The 15,258-nt window shown below is 37.8% G+C and overlaps 1 protein-coding gene across 1 annotated transcript in view; it reads right to left on the bottom strand.

Annotated features, from left to right (window-relative positions):
- Positions 1 to 9,849: 9,849 nt before the first annotated feature.
- The window catches only part of LRP1B (LDL receptor related protein 1B), a 473,299-nt gene continuing 467,890 nt past the window's right edge, over positions 9,850 to 15,258 (bottom strand). The window contains exons 92-94 of the mRNA XM_058839737.1: positions 13,806 to 13,950; positions 12,691 to 12,789; positions 9,850 to 10,339 (exon numbers count right to left, since the gene is read on the bottom strand). Coding sequence (XP_058695720.1) covers positions 10,199 to 10,339; positions 12,691 to 12,789; positions 13,806 to 13,950 — 385 coding nt within the window. The 3' untranslated portion in view covers positions 9,850 to 10,198. The remainder of the gene's footprint in view (positions 10,340 to 12,690; positions 12,790 to 13,805; positions 13,951 to 15,258) is intronic.

The raw sequence follows: 15,258 nt of genomic DNA, 5'->3' as shown, positions 1-15,258 counted from the left end.
CTGGAGTGCAAGTTAAGGGCTGCTGAAACCAGCTGGAGAGAAAATGGGTGTGATCATTTGCACAGAACAGACCCAATGCCTTATGTGACTGCAGCCTTTACAGAGCATTTTTCTGCCTTCCATGAAGGAGGTGTGGGGTCAGGCCCTTCCTAGGACTGCTCTCTGGTGTTCACTTCTCTTGCCTTCTTTTCTGTTTTGTGAAATCTTATTTTTAGCAGCTAATAATGCTGAAGGGGTAGGTAAGAGGAATCTCAAACAGCAAAAATTCCCACCTCACTCGAGCACCTGGGAACATGGCAAGACATCAGCTATTTGAAGTGTCATCCTGGAGAAAGTCTCTTCTTCATTCTCCCAGCACAGACCTTCCTTCAACCCAACAAAGCTCAGAGGTTTCTCCAGCAGAAATAATTCAGAATGTTTGTAGGCACAGATCTTGCTCTTATAGACATAATGAAATCAGCTACATTGGCTACATTATCATAGAACCATAGAACCAGGGCTCACAGTAACCCACAGGGATCGAGTCCAACTTCTTAGATACATTAAATACCATCTGCAGGACTCTCTGATGGCCCAAATTTTGCAGAGGTATTCATACAGCCTTGTTTGTTTGGAGTTTTTCTCTGCTGAAATATGAAGATATCTGCTCACAGTGCCAATCCAGTTTGGGGGTTAGTCCCTTAAAGATCGTGCCTGGCATCAGCAAGGGATCAGTGCATGTCTTCACTTGCAGAACAAGATTTACAAGCAATGAAGTGACAATTCAGAGCTCTGTGTTCTCTTGGACTGCAGTAAGAAGACAGAAAGCAAAGAGTCTGCATGAGTCCCTCACTCCTCAGGTATCACTCACAGACCTGAGGGGCAGTGAAAGAGGACAACAAGACTCCCGTGGCCTTTCTGCCCCACAGCCTGGCTGGAGGTGACATTCCAGCAGGATCCTCCATGCTTGGGAGGTGTAGAGCAGGTCCAAGATGTGCTCACCACAACGGGGTCAACTCTGCTTCCTCTTAACTCTTCCCTTTCTTAAGGCTCTGTAAAGTGGGAGAGTTTGTCCATGATGGGTGGGACAAGCAGCTTTAAACTTCACCAGTGGAAACTGAGACATATGCATGATCAAAACAAAAAATAAAAAAATAAGGACAGCAAGTGCTGAAATTGGTGGTTTAAGGACATTGCTGTCACTCCTGAAATTGGCTGTTTAAGGACTTTGCTGTCACTCTTCAGAAATTCTGGAGAAATGCCTATGGAGGCTGGCTGAGCTCTAGCTGATGCTGTTAGGGAAACGTGGAGAGGGCAATAAGACCCCCAAGGTACTGTCAAGCCCTGTGATTCTGTATTTGTTATTCTTAATTAAGTAGTTCCCTCCCTCGGTGCTGTCCACAGGGTTCCTGTCATTGGTAATGAGTATTATTCCATTTTTCTGTCATTCAAATCTTCCAAAACACCAGAAGCTTTTAAACTGTAATTCAAACTCTAAAATTGCAGGAAGTATAGATAAAAGGAATAGCTCTGTACAAAGGTCTCTATTTCATATTATCTGTACCCATGGAAATCCAGTTAATTTCCCTGACTTTTTTCAACCTGCTAGGGAGTAGGAAGTAAAAAACCCTATGAAAATATTAAAGAATTAGAATTTTATTTGAGTACTTTGGAATAGAAGTAAGGAAGGGTTGAAAACAATCTAAGAAATAAGAGGCTTCCAGTAACTGAGTCCTACAGACTTTGGATACACATAGCATCTATAGAGATAGATACTCTGAAATATCTGAAAACAAGAATTTAAAGGATACTATCAGATATATAAGGTGTTTTACTGGCTAGACTAATTTCCCATAACTTCCTGTGAGGAGTTATTATCCTGGACTTTGAAACCCTCAAACCCAGCTAAGGGAAAATTGAAAGAGAATTATTTCTTCATAATATCCACATTTAAAATACACCACATAGTTGAAATGAACAATACCCCCACAAATCATGTCTCACTATTTCTCCTTTTTTTATTTTTTTAATTTTTTTTATTTTAGGTAACTTACATGTAGCTTTCCAGGGACCTCTTGGAATCTTCACCATTTTGCTCCACACCTCTTAAGCAGCACCTCTGGAGACAGTTCCCTCTCTCAGTGCTTGTTCACCGAGCCAGGCAGATTTTGTGAGCTCCCCAAAGGCTCGTCCCAGATCTAATCTTGCTCTCTTGCCATTACAAGACTATGTAGGTGTTTTCCTTAATTAAGAAGGGCCTCGTTTCCCTTCCTCTGAGACACAACTGTTCCCTTATTGGGTCAAGAAGCATCTCCTCTTCTGATGGACTAATTAACTGCTCCGTGTCCCAGGGAAGGCTCCCTGTCCCCTCCCCTTCTGAGAGTCACTGAGATCGTCTCAGGGTGAATTTTTCAATGAACTTTCCTATTTTACAGCAAGCTGTACAAATAAACACACTTGACCCAGCACTGCAGTGGAGTTTCAGTGTTCACAGGTTATTGTCTGTTCCTGGCTGACATGGAAGCAATTAACCTCCCCAGGGTGACCTCGAGGTGACTGACCTCAGCATTTTTCTCTTTGGTGGACTGTAACAATTGTTCTGATATTAATGATGCCGACGAAAATAGGATGTGATACAGTAATATGTGACAAGATCCAGGTTGTCATACTGTATTTATGGGATATGGCTATTTAAACAGACAATATGATTGCTGCTTTAGAATTACATTTTCATGATGGTAAATGATTTGCTGTTTCATTAACTGCTAATGCGCTTGTTAACTTAAATTATTTTATTCCTTCATTAAAATATTAACTAAAAATAATCTTTCTAAAAGTCTGCTTTTAAAAGATATGTGAGAAGAAAATTTCTTTAAGGTATTTCAAATATTGAGATATTAGCTACATTTTAAAGCACTTATAGCAGTAGACACAAATTGTAATGGATGGACGAACTTTTTATCACAAAAAAAGAGGTTTTCCCTGCTGATTATAGACCTTTAAAAGTAATTTAATATTGTTTCTTACAGTTTTGATATTTCTTAAAGAAGGACACTCTTGTCAAGTCAGATGTGCTTAATTAGGACTTTTTCAGTGACAAGAGATGCTGTTCAGTCCTTTCAGAATTATTAATTTTAAAACAAAACACATGAGAGCTGTCAATTAGTTTGCCAGATATTCTTAAATCTGGGTAGATTTTGGTTAGAATTACGGACAACTGTAACTGTTCAGTCTGGGAAATAACCAGCAAAGAATTTTGTTGGTCTGAAGAAGTGGGGCCAAACCCAGTGGTGGTGGTGGTGATACTTCAGTGGGACACAGCGATGTGTAATCCCTGCTTCCCTCCCAGTCCCTCCGTGCCTGACATTGCTTTCCAGCTGCTGCCACCCTACTCAGGGATTACTCTCAGCTCTTCCACTTGCTGTGTCCCCGTGCCCTTGCATATTTAATCATAATTGGAAGTCAAGTGACTTTTACGAGACGTGAATGTTAATTACCTTTCAAATTGCTGGAGAGGGTACTTTGTCTGGAGTCCCTCTGATTGTGGTAATTAATTAGTTGTGCGAGGTCAGCCTCCTGTCTCGCACAGTTCATTGAACAGCGTCTTTTCAAATATTTATAAAGATGTTTTAGTACCTATCACTGAAAGCTGCATTAATGTTTTAATTTAAGCAGAGAAAAGCACAACTTAATCCTGTCAGAAACAACTGTGGTAGTATATATACATAGTAGCAATCTCAAATTATGTTTTATTATGTTTTAATTTATTCGTGTTCGTTAAAAATAGGGGAGAAATATATCTGATTCTGCATTGTAGGAATTAAACTACAAAAACTGAACTAAAGCTAAAAGAGTAGAAAAATTTACGTTTAAGTACTTTTCAGGGCAGTGAACTACTAGGAATTCAGGAATTTCAAGATGATTAAAATAGCTGAATATATGCAGAAAATAATCACAGATCTTCCACAAAGGCTTAACATCTTCTGAAAAGTGTCAGATAAGACACATCAGAGCAGAACAAGGTCTGAACCCAATCATGCACACGCAGACAAATCCCAAAGAAAGTCACTCTCTCTTTATCACAGACCAATTTTCAAACTGCCTATTGAGCTCCAAAGCCCTACAGGTTTGATGAGTTTTGTTTGTACCACCAGAGCTCACCACAGCCAGTGGAAAGGACACCAAAAGTCCATGGGCTCTCCAGCCTGGGGGAGCAGGGGCTGCTCACCAGCCTTGGAGAGCTCACACACGGCCTTTATTGCACAGGGACTCAGCTTCTGCTCTACAAAGAGCCCTGGTACAGTCTTACTACATAAAAGAAGTTTCAGTGACTGTCAAGCTTTAATTGGAATATTGTGACTCCTGAAATAAAGACAGATATGCAGCATTGCTAGTCCAACAAATCTGATCCCTGGAGAATGCACTGGACACCTTTAAACTACCTGGTTCTACTCCCCAGTGCACTCCTCCTGCTCTGAAAAGCAGCAGATAAGACAAGACTTTTTAAATTGAACGTTTACAGGTGTACCCAAAAGTTCAGGGTATGCACATACTCCACTTTTGTATCAGGCAGGAGAAAAAGAGATGTCCAGAATTACAGACTTACCTGGAGAAGGACAACCTTAACCTTACACATAAACCAGACCACTCATCTCATCTCGTTTTATTCTTCCTGAAGCTCATCTCTCCTGATGTATTATTATAAGACAAGGCAGACCACCTCCCAATATGTGGGAGTATTACTTGTACATTCCTTTCTTTCCCTTTTAAAAAGAAAATTTTCCTTTTTTAAAATGAAAATTCTTTATGGACCTCTAACACCTCAAAGTAACAGCGTAACTAGAGCTGCCATACTTACATTTCTGTAATCACTTCCTGATTTGCCAAGAAGTTAATCTCACATTTCACTGTGTGTGCAGCATTTCTGTTGGGCAGCTCTGAGGATACCTGGCCACACTCTGAATTTGTGGGGGAAAGGCAGTGTGTGAAGTCCACAGCACAGCGTGGGGGCTGAGCTGGAAGGCAGAAAGCTCCCTCTGATGCTCCCTGCTGCAGTTTTGCTGCCACTGCTCTCACACCCAGCAACTTTGTGCTCTCCAGAGCTTCATTCCTGCTTTTCTGTTAGACCAGGGCTCCACCTCATGGGATTCCCCAAAGCTCAGAGTCCTCAATGGAATTAAACCTGTGTCTAACGTTGGCTGCTGCTCTTTGGACAGAACAAGTCCATTGTGGCTGCTGCCCTGGTTTGGGTGGCACAGAGCCACTCTCACACACACAGGGCACAGATCTAAACATCACCAGGTGGAACCCATTCCCCAAGGCTCAACTGCAATCCTTGCTGACCCCTTCAGCTGTTGAGGTGCTTGGACACTCCCCTGTTGAGCAGGTCATCTCTTCAGCAAGTGTTCTCATCAATCTGCTCAGACTTATTCTATCACTAACAAATATCAAACACTGACTCGTGGCACAGAATGCTGCCTGTGCATCACCACGTTACAGTGAGAAACTGTTGGAATACACAGCTTGTTTCCTGAAATCTTCATAGATGCCAACTCTTGTAACGTTCAAAATTGTTTATTTAAGAAATATTTTAAAAAGTCAGTGGCCAGCTTCTATAATATTTTTTTTTCTCTCCAGCATGAACTGATACTTTAAAAGAGCTTTAGCAGTAACCCTAAATTAATATTTCATTTGAGTTTCCATGGTAGTTTCAGCCCTTCCTTTCTATTCACCTGTGAAAATTATTTTTCACTCAGAGTAACTACAGATGAGTTCTGATACTATACACATTGTGTATATGTACATATTGTGGTATTTTAAAGCTATTTTTTTTTGCCAAAAATGGATCATTAGTAGGCTGAGTAGCAGCAGTGGAGGTCAGCAATATCATTATCTTCATTCCAGGGAAAACCCATTGAACATCCTTTGAGGCCAGCAGACAGTTCCCTCTATACAAGTTTGACTTTGAACATCACAGTCAGAGGTCATGAGAGGCACAACACGTACCAGGAGATGTGCAGCTGGCACAGGGAAGCAAAAAGATTCCTTGTGCTTTTTTCTTCCTTTTTGTCACCTTAAAATATGGGCACTGAATGAGAAACCCTTGCTTCCATGAGGTCTGTATTTCACATGTGGGGATGGTAAGCACGATGAATTAGTGACCTAGGATAACAAATTATCCTTCCCTCCATCAGCCATCCTTCTGTCCAGCTAAGACTTGAAAAATTCCAAATGCCTCAGTACTTTTGCAGAGATGCCCGGGGTTGGACAGACAAGATTCATTGTTGGTCTGCTTGTTCCACATGAAAAATATCTTCACTTTTAAGGCTGACAACCCTGAGGACCTTTTATCATTACTGACATTGCTTCCCTATATCATCTTCTCGTCCTCCAAAAAGGGGATGCATGAGAAGATACTTGTTTCTATCCTGATACATTGGGCACTTTCACAGATTTTCTGAAATGTTTACACAAATTCAGTTAATATCTGTGGCTGCACTGATTCTGATAAAAATAAGACATTTGCAGCTACATTTGGAGTTTCTCAGCAATCTCACTGCTAGGTAATAGACTGAAGTAGGAATTTTAAAGGTATTCTACTACAGAGCTTTGCTTCTGCAAACATCAAACAGCATGACTGTCTTAGAAATAAGAAACAATTAGAATGTGCACATCAAAATACATATTCTCAAAATAAATACTCCCAAATCTGTTTCCTCTTGTGTTTATCAACAGGAGTGCATTGATGCTGGCAATCTCAATTGTGTGAAGTGACTAATCAGAGTACCAGGAGCCTCACCCATCTCAATTTGTCATTTAGAATTTTGTTGTCATCATTCAGAGTTTATGCAAACTCTTGTACAGACCAAGAGGCCCAATCACAAGGCAGAGACTCCACTGCACTATTATGTAAATAAACTAGAATACACTCTGTGGGGAAATAAAAAATCCATTAGACAGAACTATAAAATTTTCCACAAATCCTTTGTTTTTCATGTTTTGCATAGAGGTTCTTCATTCAGCAAAAAATTTTAGAACCTAGTTTGTGATGGAGCATATCATGTCCCCTTCAAACTTAGATTTATTTTTTGTTGTCTTATGAATGAAAACGTGGGTATTCCTTGGCCTAAGAGCACAAAGTCAATGAAAAGTTCCATTTCCATAAATAATTTTAACACCTCATATTGGTGGAACCCACAGACAGCTTCTCATTGCTAAGCAAAATCACTGGTACTGTGGGAGAAAAATTTCACACCCATGAATTCTGTGGAACAGCACAGAACTGGCATCTCACCTGAATGTTCACTGAACACAGGAAAGCAACCAGGAAAATCCTTACAGCAACACTTTGAAGAGACAGATACTTCTATCTGTGATGAAACCAATTTTTATCTGTGCCTTTAACAACAGCAAAAAGGCTGTGGGAATGTAAAACAGTTAAACATTTCTCTTGTCCCTTGTAAAATTTTATAGAATTTCCTGCCAAAAACAATTTCACTGAACTTATGGGGATGCACATCTAAGTAACTGATCAGGTTCTCAATCTTTCATCCTCCAGCTCCTTGTGTGTGTTCTGCCCACCCACAGAGCCTGGGGGTCCTGGGGCTGTTGAAGGATTGTGGAATCAGCTCCTGTGGAGAACCTTGGTAAAGTAAAACCAACAAACAAAACCCATTGTAGATTAATACACCTATGTGAAATTTAAAGATTATTGAGTATGGCAGTGGTAGGGCTCAGTATCTCCATCAAAATTCTGCCTACGTACTTATGACCTCATTGTGATCTAATATCAAATATTTAATAGCTCCACTTACATCGACTGTGCACTTATAAGGAAATAAATTCATTATTTATAAAGTAATAAACTCTCAAGAAATTGTAAAGTAAATAAAATGCCTCAGTGAAGGGAATGTGAGACATCACAATAAATAAAGTTCCTCAGGCCTGTGCAAGAGTTCATGTTTTAAAACTCGTGTTAATTCTATATCCACCAGATAAAATTTAGATGTACCTGAGTTTTGAAGATAAGAGACTCTCTGCCAGAAAATGAACGGTAAAATTTCTGAAATGTCCAGCTAATTATGCTTTATAGCAACTGTAATTGTGGAAAAAAAAAGAAATAATAAAAAAAAATAAAATAAGAGGGCCTATTCCATCTCTGATGGTGTCAGCAGAACAAAGGCAGAACCTGTGGAATCGTAACTGTGTGGTATGAAACTATTTAATACAGTATTTTTATAGAAAAAATAATAGCTTTAAAATTCTATTGACATTAATATACAGCTATACACCTAAGTCATCCAAACACGTGCAGAGCTGCAAAAACATTCAAATAGAATTTGTATAAAAAGCAAAAATTTTCATTAAGAAAAGGGATTTAGCCATTTGTACAAAGTAATGTTCTTTTGCTTCAATTTGCTCTTTCTTTAGCTTTCATCTTATAAGTTAAATTTAAAAATTAGTCAACACACTGAATTAAGTATGTAGATTTTCATTTAAATAAATCAGTCAACAATTTTTTTTATAAAGTATTTAACACTTCATTGTAGAAACATAGGCAAAATGACTATTATAACCAAAATGAAAAATACTGTTCAATTTAAAAAAATGTACTTAAACAAGAACCTGAAAAAGTTTATGATATGCATAACATTGTTCAAGCAAAATTGCACTAGTATTACATAAATCAAGAGTTTTATAAAGGCCCCAATATGGCAAAGTTTAGAAATAGGTAGTATGCATGCACAATAGTACAACAAAAATCTCTTATAAAACAGCAGTTATTTTTGTAATGCTTGTACAAAGGGAATAAAGAGCAACCACAAACATATTTAATCTGTTAGGTTAATATATTATGATAGCTAAAAGTCAGTCATGTCTAGCAGAGGAAGGAAGAGTCCTCCACAATATATGTGTGAATACGTCGTTTGTGCCTTTAAAGTTATGTATAAAATATTCTGATTCAGTTCAAACCTGAAAGTAATCGTATTATTTATTTCCATCAAAATTAAAAAAGGTGAATTGATTTTGCCTCTTAGCAACAACAGAAAACAGGCCAGGTCAGAGAAGTGCTGGAAACTGATACTGATGCTTTTCACTTTTGATACTGGACTTTGATATTGAACCCAGACTGCTGAAACTTGGGCTTTGCTAAGGTGTCACTAATATACAGCTTGGTTCCTTTTACCTCCACAATACCACAGTTTATCTCAATTTTAGGAAACTGCTGTGTTTTTAATCCCTTAATATCACTGAACAGGTGTGAGGGGGGTTTTTTGTGATTGTCAAAACCGAATGCTGTGATCCATCTGCGTGTGCTTAAGGTTTGGGGTCTGGCTTTTTCCCTACTGCTTGCTGTGTGTTGGGAGTTATCAATCCATAAGAACTGCGTGTGATTAAGTGAATAAACATGTAAAACATGTGTAGGCAATGCCCTCTTGTGCTCTAGGGTGGCTACTGTCCTACAGGCCTGTTGGAGTTCGTATGCTTTGTCCCACAGCAAGTAAGGTTTCAGCTTCCAAGATATATTGTTACTATGTTCTATAAGGTTTTAATAAATACAAAGCTTGTTTACATGGTATATATGTTTAGTATATCATGTACAGTCACTGAATTTCTGAAACATAATCATTGTGTTCATGCAGATCATTAGATGTTTCACCTCTATAGTCTTGTTTACTTCTTGGCAACCTAAAGCTAATTAGAAAGCAAGTTATGTTTGTTTGTGAAAAGTTATCTAGCTTCATCAGGATCTGAAGAGAAGTTCTAATGGGCACAAAGAAGAGAGTAGACCATTCAATCATTCTTTCACCATTTAAAATAAACAAAATTACACACTGTACTACAGTTTCCAGACTACATAATGAAAAAGTGCAGATACCATCTTCATCGATTAAGTAGAACCAAAAAAGTTCATAGAAAATAGATTGCTCATTTTCACGCTACAAACGAATATGTTGTTTGCCATTTTAACAAATTTAAAGGTGTGTTATTTCAGCAGCATTGTTGTAAATTGTACCGTAGTGCAGTTTCTTTTTCATAAAAATACCTTACAAATGGTCAGTCAAAAGTCATCAGCAAAAGAAAAACCCAGAAAACAATCAACCAAACAAAAAACAGAGGTAATGCTGATGCCAAAACAATTATAATACTGTTGGTACATAGAAAAGTAATCCTTATATTTTATACATTTATACAGAGTATAAAAGGTAACAGCAGATTATGCCACAGTCTCCCTTATCCCAATATCTATTTTCTTTGGAAGAAGTTCTCTTCTTTCATCAACACTTGCTAAGGAGTTTCGACAGTTTTGTCCATCCACGTATAACTTTGCATATACTGGATTGGCGTAATTTGTTGGCTGCAGGGAAATTAAGCAAACATTAGATCAGTCAGGCTGAATCAAAATCAGAATTTATGGAAATGGAAATGGCTTTGTTAAAGCAAGAACAGGTACACATAAAATACAACAGGACATATTTAATAGATACCTGGACGTCTGCAAACCTGACGATGAGTTAATTATTTAGTTGAAAATTAAATTCACGATGAGACATGCTATTAAAGTAACCAATGACATGACATGCAGCAGATAATGATATTAAAACCATAAAAACATCGACAAAAATTAAATGAAAAACCTTGAAAAAATGTCTCTGAGGTTGACTTGTCCACCTTATTACACTGGAAGATTTCAGAATAGATATGAAGGAGTTTATAGAGAAGGTGCACTGTGAGACCATGTGACAAGTTTAACAGTAGAAAACTGCAGCCAACAGTTTCCATATATTACCTGTTCTAAGACATCAGCATCCCATCAATAGCTGACCATGTTTTCGAATTCTGTGGCCCAAATACACAACATGATTTGACCAAAAAATTCAAGACTTTCGTCATGTAAATTAAACTTTAATAATAAATCAGCATAACTGTTAATATATATCATAGTAGTTACAAATTGAGAAGTCTTTTCTCAGCAATTTTGGTGGTTTGGACTGTAATGAAAAACATCTGTTGAAATGAGTGGCACTTCAGCATAGGACAAGTCCATTTTTAATGCTGCAAAGCACTTCATTGTGTGAGAAATCCCCTGAGTCTCCACTACCTTCATACTTTGTACCTTTATTGTCTCTGGAAGAACTTTGCTATGAAATTAGAGTTCAGATTTCACCCATGATAACAGGAAAGGGCACCTTGTGGTCAAAATCCTCCTGTTTTTAGAACCAATTAATTTATCAGCACTGCTCTGCTTGCACAGATACTGAGTGGAACACCAGCAAGCTCTAAAAAATGGAAATTAATTTGTTTGATTTAATAAGAAGTGGCTAAACTTTGAATTGGCCAAACAAGAACTGGGTAGGTTTTCCTACCATATTAAATAGGCTATCAAAAATATCCTGAGTATACCATGGGGAACAAGGAATGAAGAATGACTTTAGTCTTGGTTCTTCCTTTCCTTGTTGCTCAGCTCAGTTCCTCAGCCCAGGATTCAGATATCCCTGAGGCTGGATGGCTACCCCAGCTGCTCAGTTATTGAGTTAAAAACTGCCCTTTCCGTCTATTACAGATGACAAAGTGATTGCCTCATGGTCCAGACTTTCCTGGAAAGGAGGCAGAACAAGGTGAGCCACATTTATTTAATTTAAAAAAAAAAGCTACTCTCAGTTCTACCTGTCCATCCCCATAGATCTTTACTTTTTTGGTCATAATTATAATCAGAAATTTAGTTCTGTTTCAATCGTCAGGACTTTTTTACATCATTGACAACCACTATTAAGGATGATAACCACAAGAGAACAGAGACCCTTGACATCTATGCAGCGCCTTATTGAGTTATTAAAATGTATATATAATAGTAGGGTCTGTCTCATGATACCTCTTTGCACTGACTGTACAAGAGAATACTGTGAGGTACACAAAGAAGCTGGAGTGACCAGAACTTAAGAGAAAAAGTTAAAAGATGAGTGAATATTCTGGCTTTCATCATCCATGGTTCTGTGCTCCATCAGAAAAACCACACCCCATAAAAAATTATTAAACTTCCAAATACAACGTATTACAGTCATGCAAGAACGTGAATGGCACAAAAGATGGATATATATTGAGGCACATGAAAATGAATGTCATATTGATGTCCCTTTGGTATCTTAAATCTCAATGTTTGCAACTTGTAGTAAAAAATCCGATGTTTTAGGAGCTCTTTTATGGTACAAATCCACTGAAATTGGAACAATTAAAATATGCTTTGCAAATATTGAAGGAAATTGTTAATTTTTATGAACATCAAATTCCTCTAAAATAAAAACACTTCTTTCCATTATTTGGGACCATCTTTCAGTTTGATTAACTTCACTAAATGCCTGTAATTACATGCAAATTGCAAATATATCAGGATACATGGCTGTGAAGGCCATGCTAAATTTATATTGTGTTATGGCAAAGCATCACATTTCTTACAGTTTTTGTATTCCTTCGCAAAGACACATTTGCAGTTTTAGATCACGTTAAAATGATGGGTACAGATGAAATTTTGTATGCAGAGGGGGACCCTTTGTTTCAAATAGAAAATGTTCTATTTATTGTCATTCTTCATTCCATTAAAAGAAGAAAAACAAAAACAAACAGAAAATGCCTCTACTCGAAAATGACAGACAAACTTTCTTCAGAAGGGGCTGTGGTGGAATGGAATGGACTTGGATCATCGTTTCTCACCCCTGTTGATAGTGGTCCTTTCAAGTCAGAGTTTAGGTAGATTGATGGAGCTGTGTGGGGAAGCTTGAATGCAGTGGACCCTCCCCCTATGTATCTGGCCTGTGTAAACAGAAAATTTCAGTTTCTGTGCCAATAGAGCATTTTCCATGTGTACTTATCAGGACTGTTAAGTAAACAGTGCACCAACTAAAAACATTATTTTAGAGTCATCTGCATTTATAAAAACCTCCTTCCAGATAATCACCAGCATGAAAAATTCTTACATTCAACACAAGGATAAAATTCAGCATTTCATGACCATTTTCCACTCAGGATTAGGGCCAGGCTTCACAATAAGCACTGGCTCAGCCACTCTGCCTCCAGTGAGTAACTCCATTTTCAGCTTACCTCGCGCACCGAGCACGCTGCCCGTGTGATTCAGTGCTGACATTCCTAGAGCTATCAGTAATCCCGTTATTGCTTTGTCAGAAATGCCACAGAGTGATGGCTGCCCTTTGGTGTGTGTCTGATTACGGAGCTCGGGGAGAGATATCGCGGCATTACCCCGCTCATCCCGTGTCACATCACTCAGGGACTTCAATCACTGGAGTGCTGCTGCAGGACTGACAGCATCTCTTACAAGGAAATGATAATACTTACTAGCTTTGTGCAAACATTTAATCTATCTGTCCCGTCAGCAATCCCAGTTCCTTGTGCCTTGGGAAGTTTTCACGTGTGAAATAAGTTGCTCTCATATGCATGTACTCTTTTGTGTTTCAGAGGCTGGACAATATTATATTTCCAATTTTAAATATTAGCCACTAGGTTAAAAGGGCAGGTGGTTTGACAGCTCACAGACACATCTGCCTTGACAAAAAACCCTCAGTTTTGTAGGTAATTTCTAACTCTATCTTGATAAAATACAGGCATTAGGAAAAATGACCATCAGGCAACATCAGACTACAAAACAGCTGTTAATATATACATGACATTTATTCTAATGAAATCTAACTTGGTTTTATATTCATTAACTAAATCTAAATGTCATTGTTCTACATTTCTATTCATTACATTTAAAGACAAAACCTTTGCAAGACATAAAATAGAGTTTCTACTAGAAAGAGAAAAAAAATTACCTTTTCTGCATTTAGAGTAAAATCTGAGGCTAAAAGACCACCTTCACTGTGGTCATGGCCCACCTCATACATGTTATATGATGGATTGCCAATTTCTACATTGATTCCTCCATTTATCATGGGTTGTCTTCTGATAGTTTTTGTCCTGTAATGCACAAACATACAAAAACAAAAAAAAAAAAACAAAAAACCCCCCAAAAAACAAAAAAAAAAACAAAACCACAAAAAAAAGAATATAGTGAACTTTCAAGCAAGTCATTGGGTATTTTTTTTCTTTTTAATCTCTAAGATCAACAGGATGAAAAAACATTTCCTGCTGAGACAATCATAAAATCCTTCCATTGTTGAATCAAAGAAGTGATCTGAGTCTATGTATAGATCTCACAGAAGCTAGAAGCAGAATTTTATTGTTTTTCTCGGTTTGGCTGTAGTGGTATGAATCCATACAAAGTGCTAACTCACTATCTACAGCCCTGACTTCCTCCAATTATTTCCAGATTTCCCTCACTTCCAAGGAAAGCTTTGCAAAGTCATCGTGGATCCCCTGCAGGAGTGAGGACAGAGAGAACATGAGTCACGTTCCCTTGCTCATTCATTTCACTTCTATTTCAAAGCAGCTGCCCAAAGTCAGCTGTAAACTGAGGACAAGAAAATGGTTTCATCAGGATGCATTAAAAATGTATGAACTTCTCGTTGTTCCGGTTTGTATTCCCTGCCAGTGGTAACTGGACACTCAAGTTCAACCTGAATTTTCTTTCAATCTTTAATATAAGACAGAGCCTTAATTTTAACCTTGAATTATCAGTAAAGATAAGTGATTGAGTTGAATTGTTTCTGTTGCTGAATTCATTTCTTTTAGCTAAAGAGGTGATTTCAAGCCCGAGCAATTGAAATAACCTCAAGAGGGTAATTTTTTCCCAATGCAATATGTTCTCTAGAATTACAAGGGAATAACAGAGAGGTCACAGTCAGGATGATAACAGTCGAGTCCTCTTGTTGGCTGAGTAAGATGCAGTCAGTGTCTGAAATCCAATATACTAAATGATCTGTATTTTTCAGAAATGTCATTGAAAAAATATTTCCTAAAATAGGCACTTAACAGTGGCATGCTAGTGTTGAACAACTACACCTAGCTTAATATTTGACAGTCTTCTCTGAAGAGATAAAATAACTCTAAAATACATTTTCAAATATAATTTTAAAAAGAAAACCCTTTATTGAGGCTAGTTCTATTTCTCTACTGAAAATCTATTATTTAACGAGTGATTCTCAGTAACCTAAATAATTTACAGAGCAGCAACTGCTTTCAGCATTTGGCTATCACTAAACTTGGTGTTTTAGGTGCAGCAGCACATAATGACATCCATGGAGTCTGGCAGGGTCAGCATAACTAACAGTATGGTCAGGAAATGTATTTATCTTATGGGCTTTACAAAAAGGCTTTAAAAATTGA

The sequence above is a fragment of the Poecile atricapillus genome, chromosome 5 (genome assembly GCF_030490865.1).
Source record: "Poecile atricapillus isolate bPoeAtr1 chromosome 5, bPoeAtr1.hap1, whole genome shotgun sequence".
Classification (NCBI taxonomy): domain Eukaryota; kingdom Metazoa; phylum Chordata; class Aves; order Passeriformes; family Paridae; genus Poecile; species Poecile atricapillus.
Note: the sequence above shows the minus strand (reverse complement) of the source record. Positions and strands in the feature narration are given on the sequence as shown.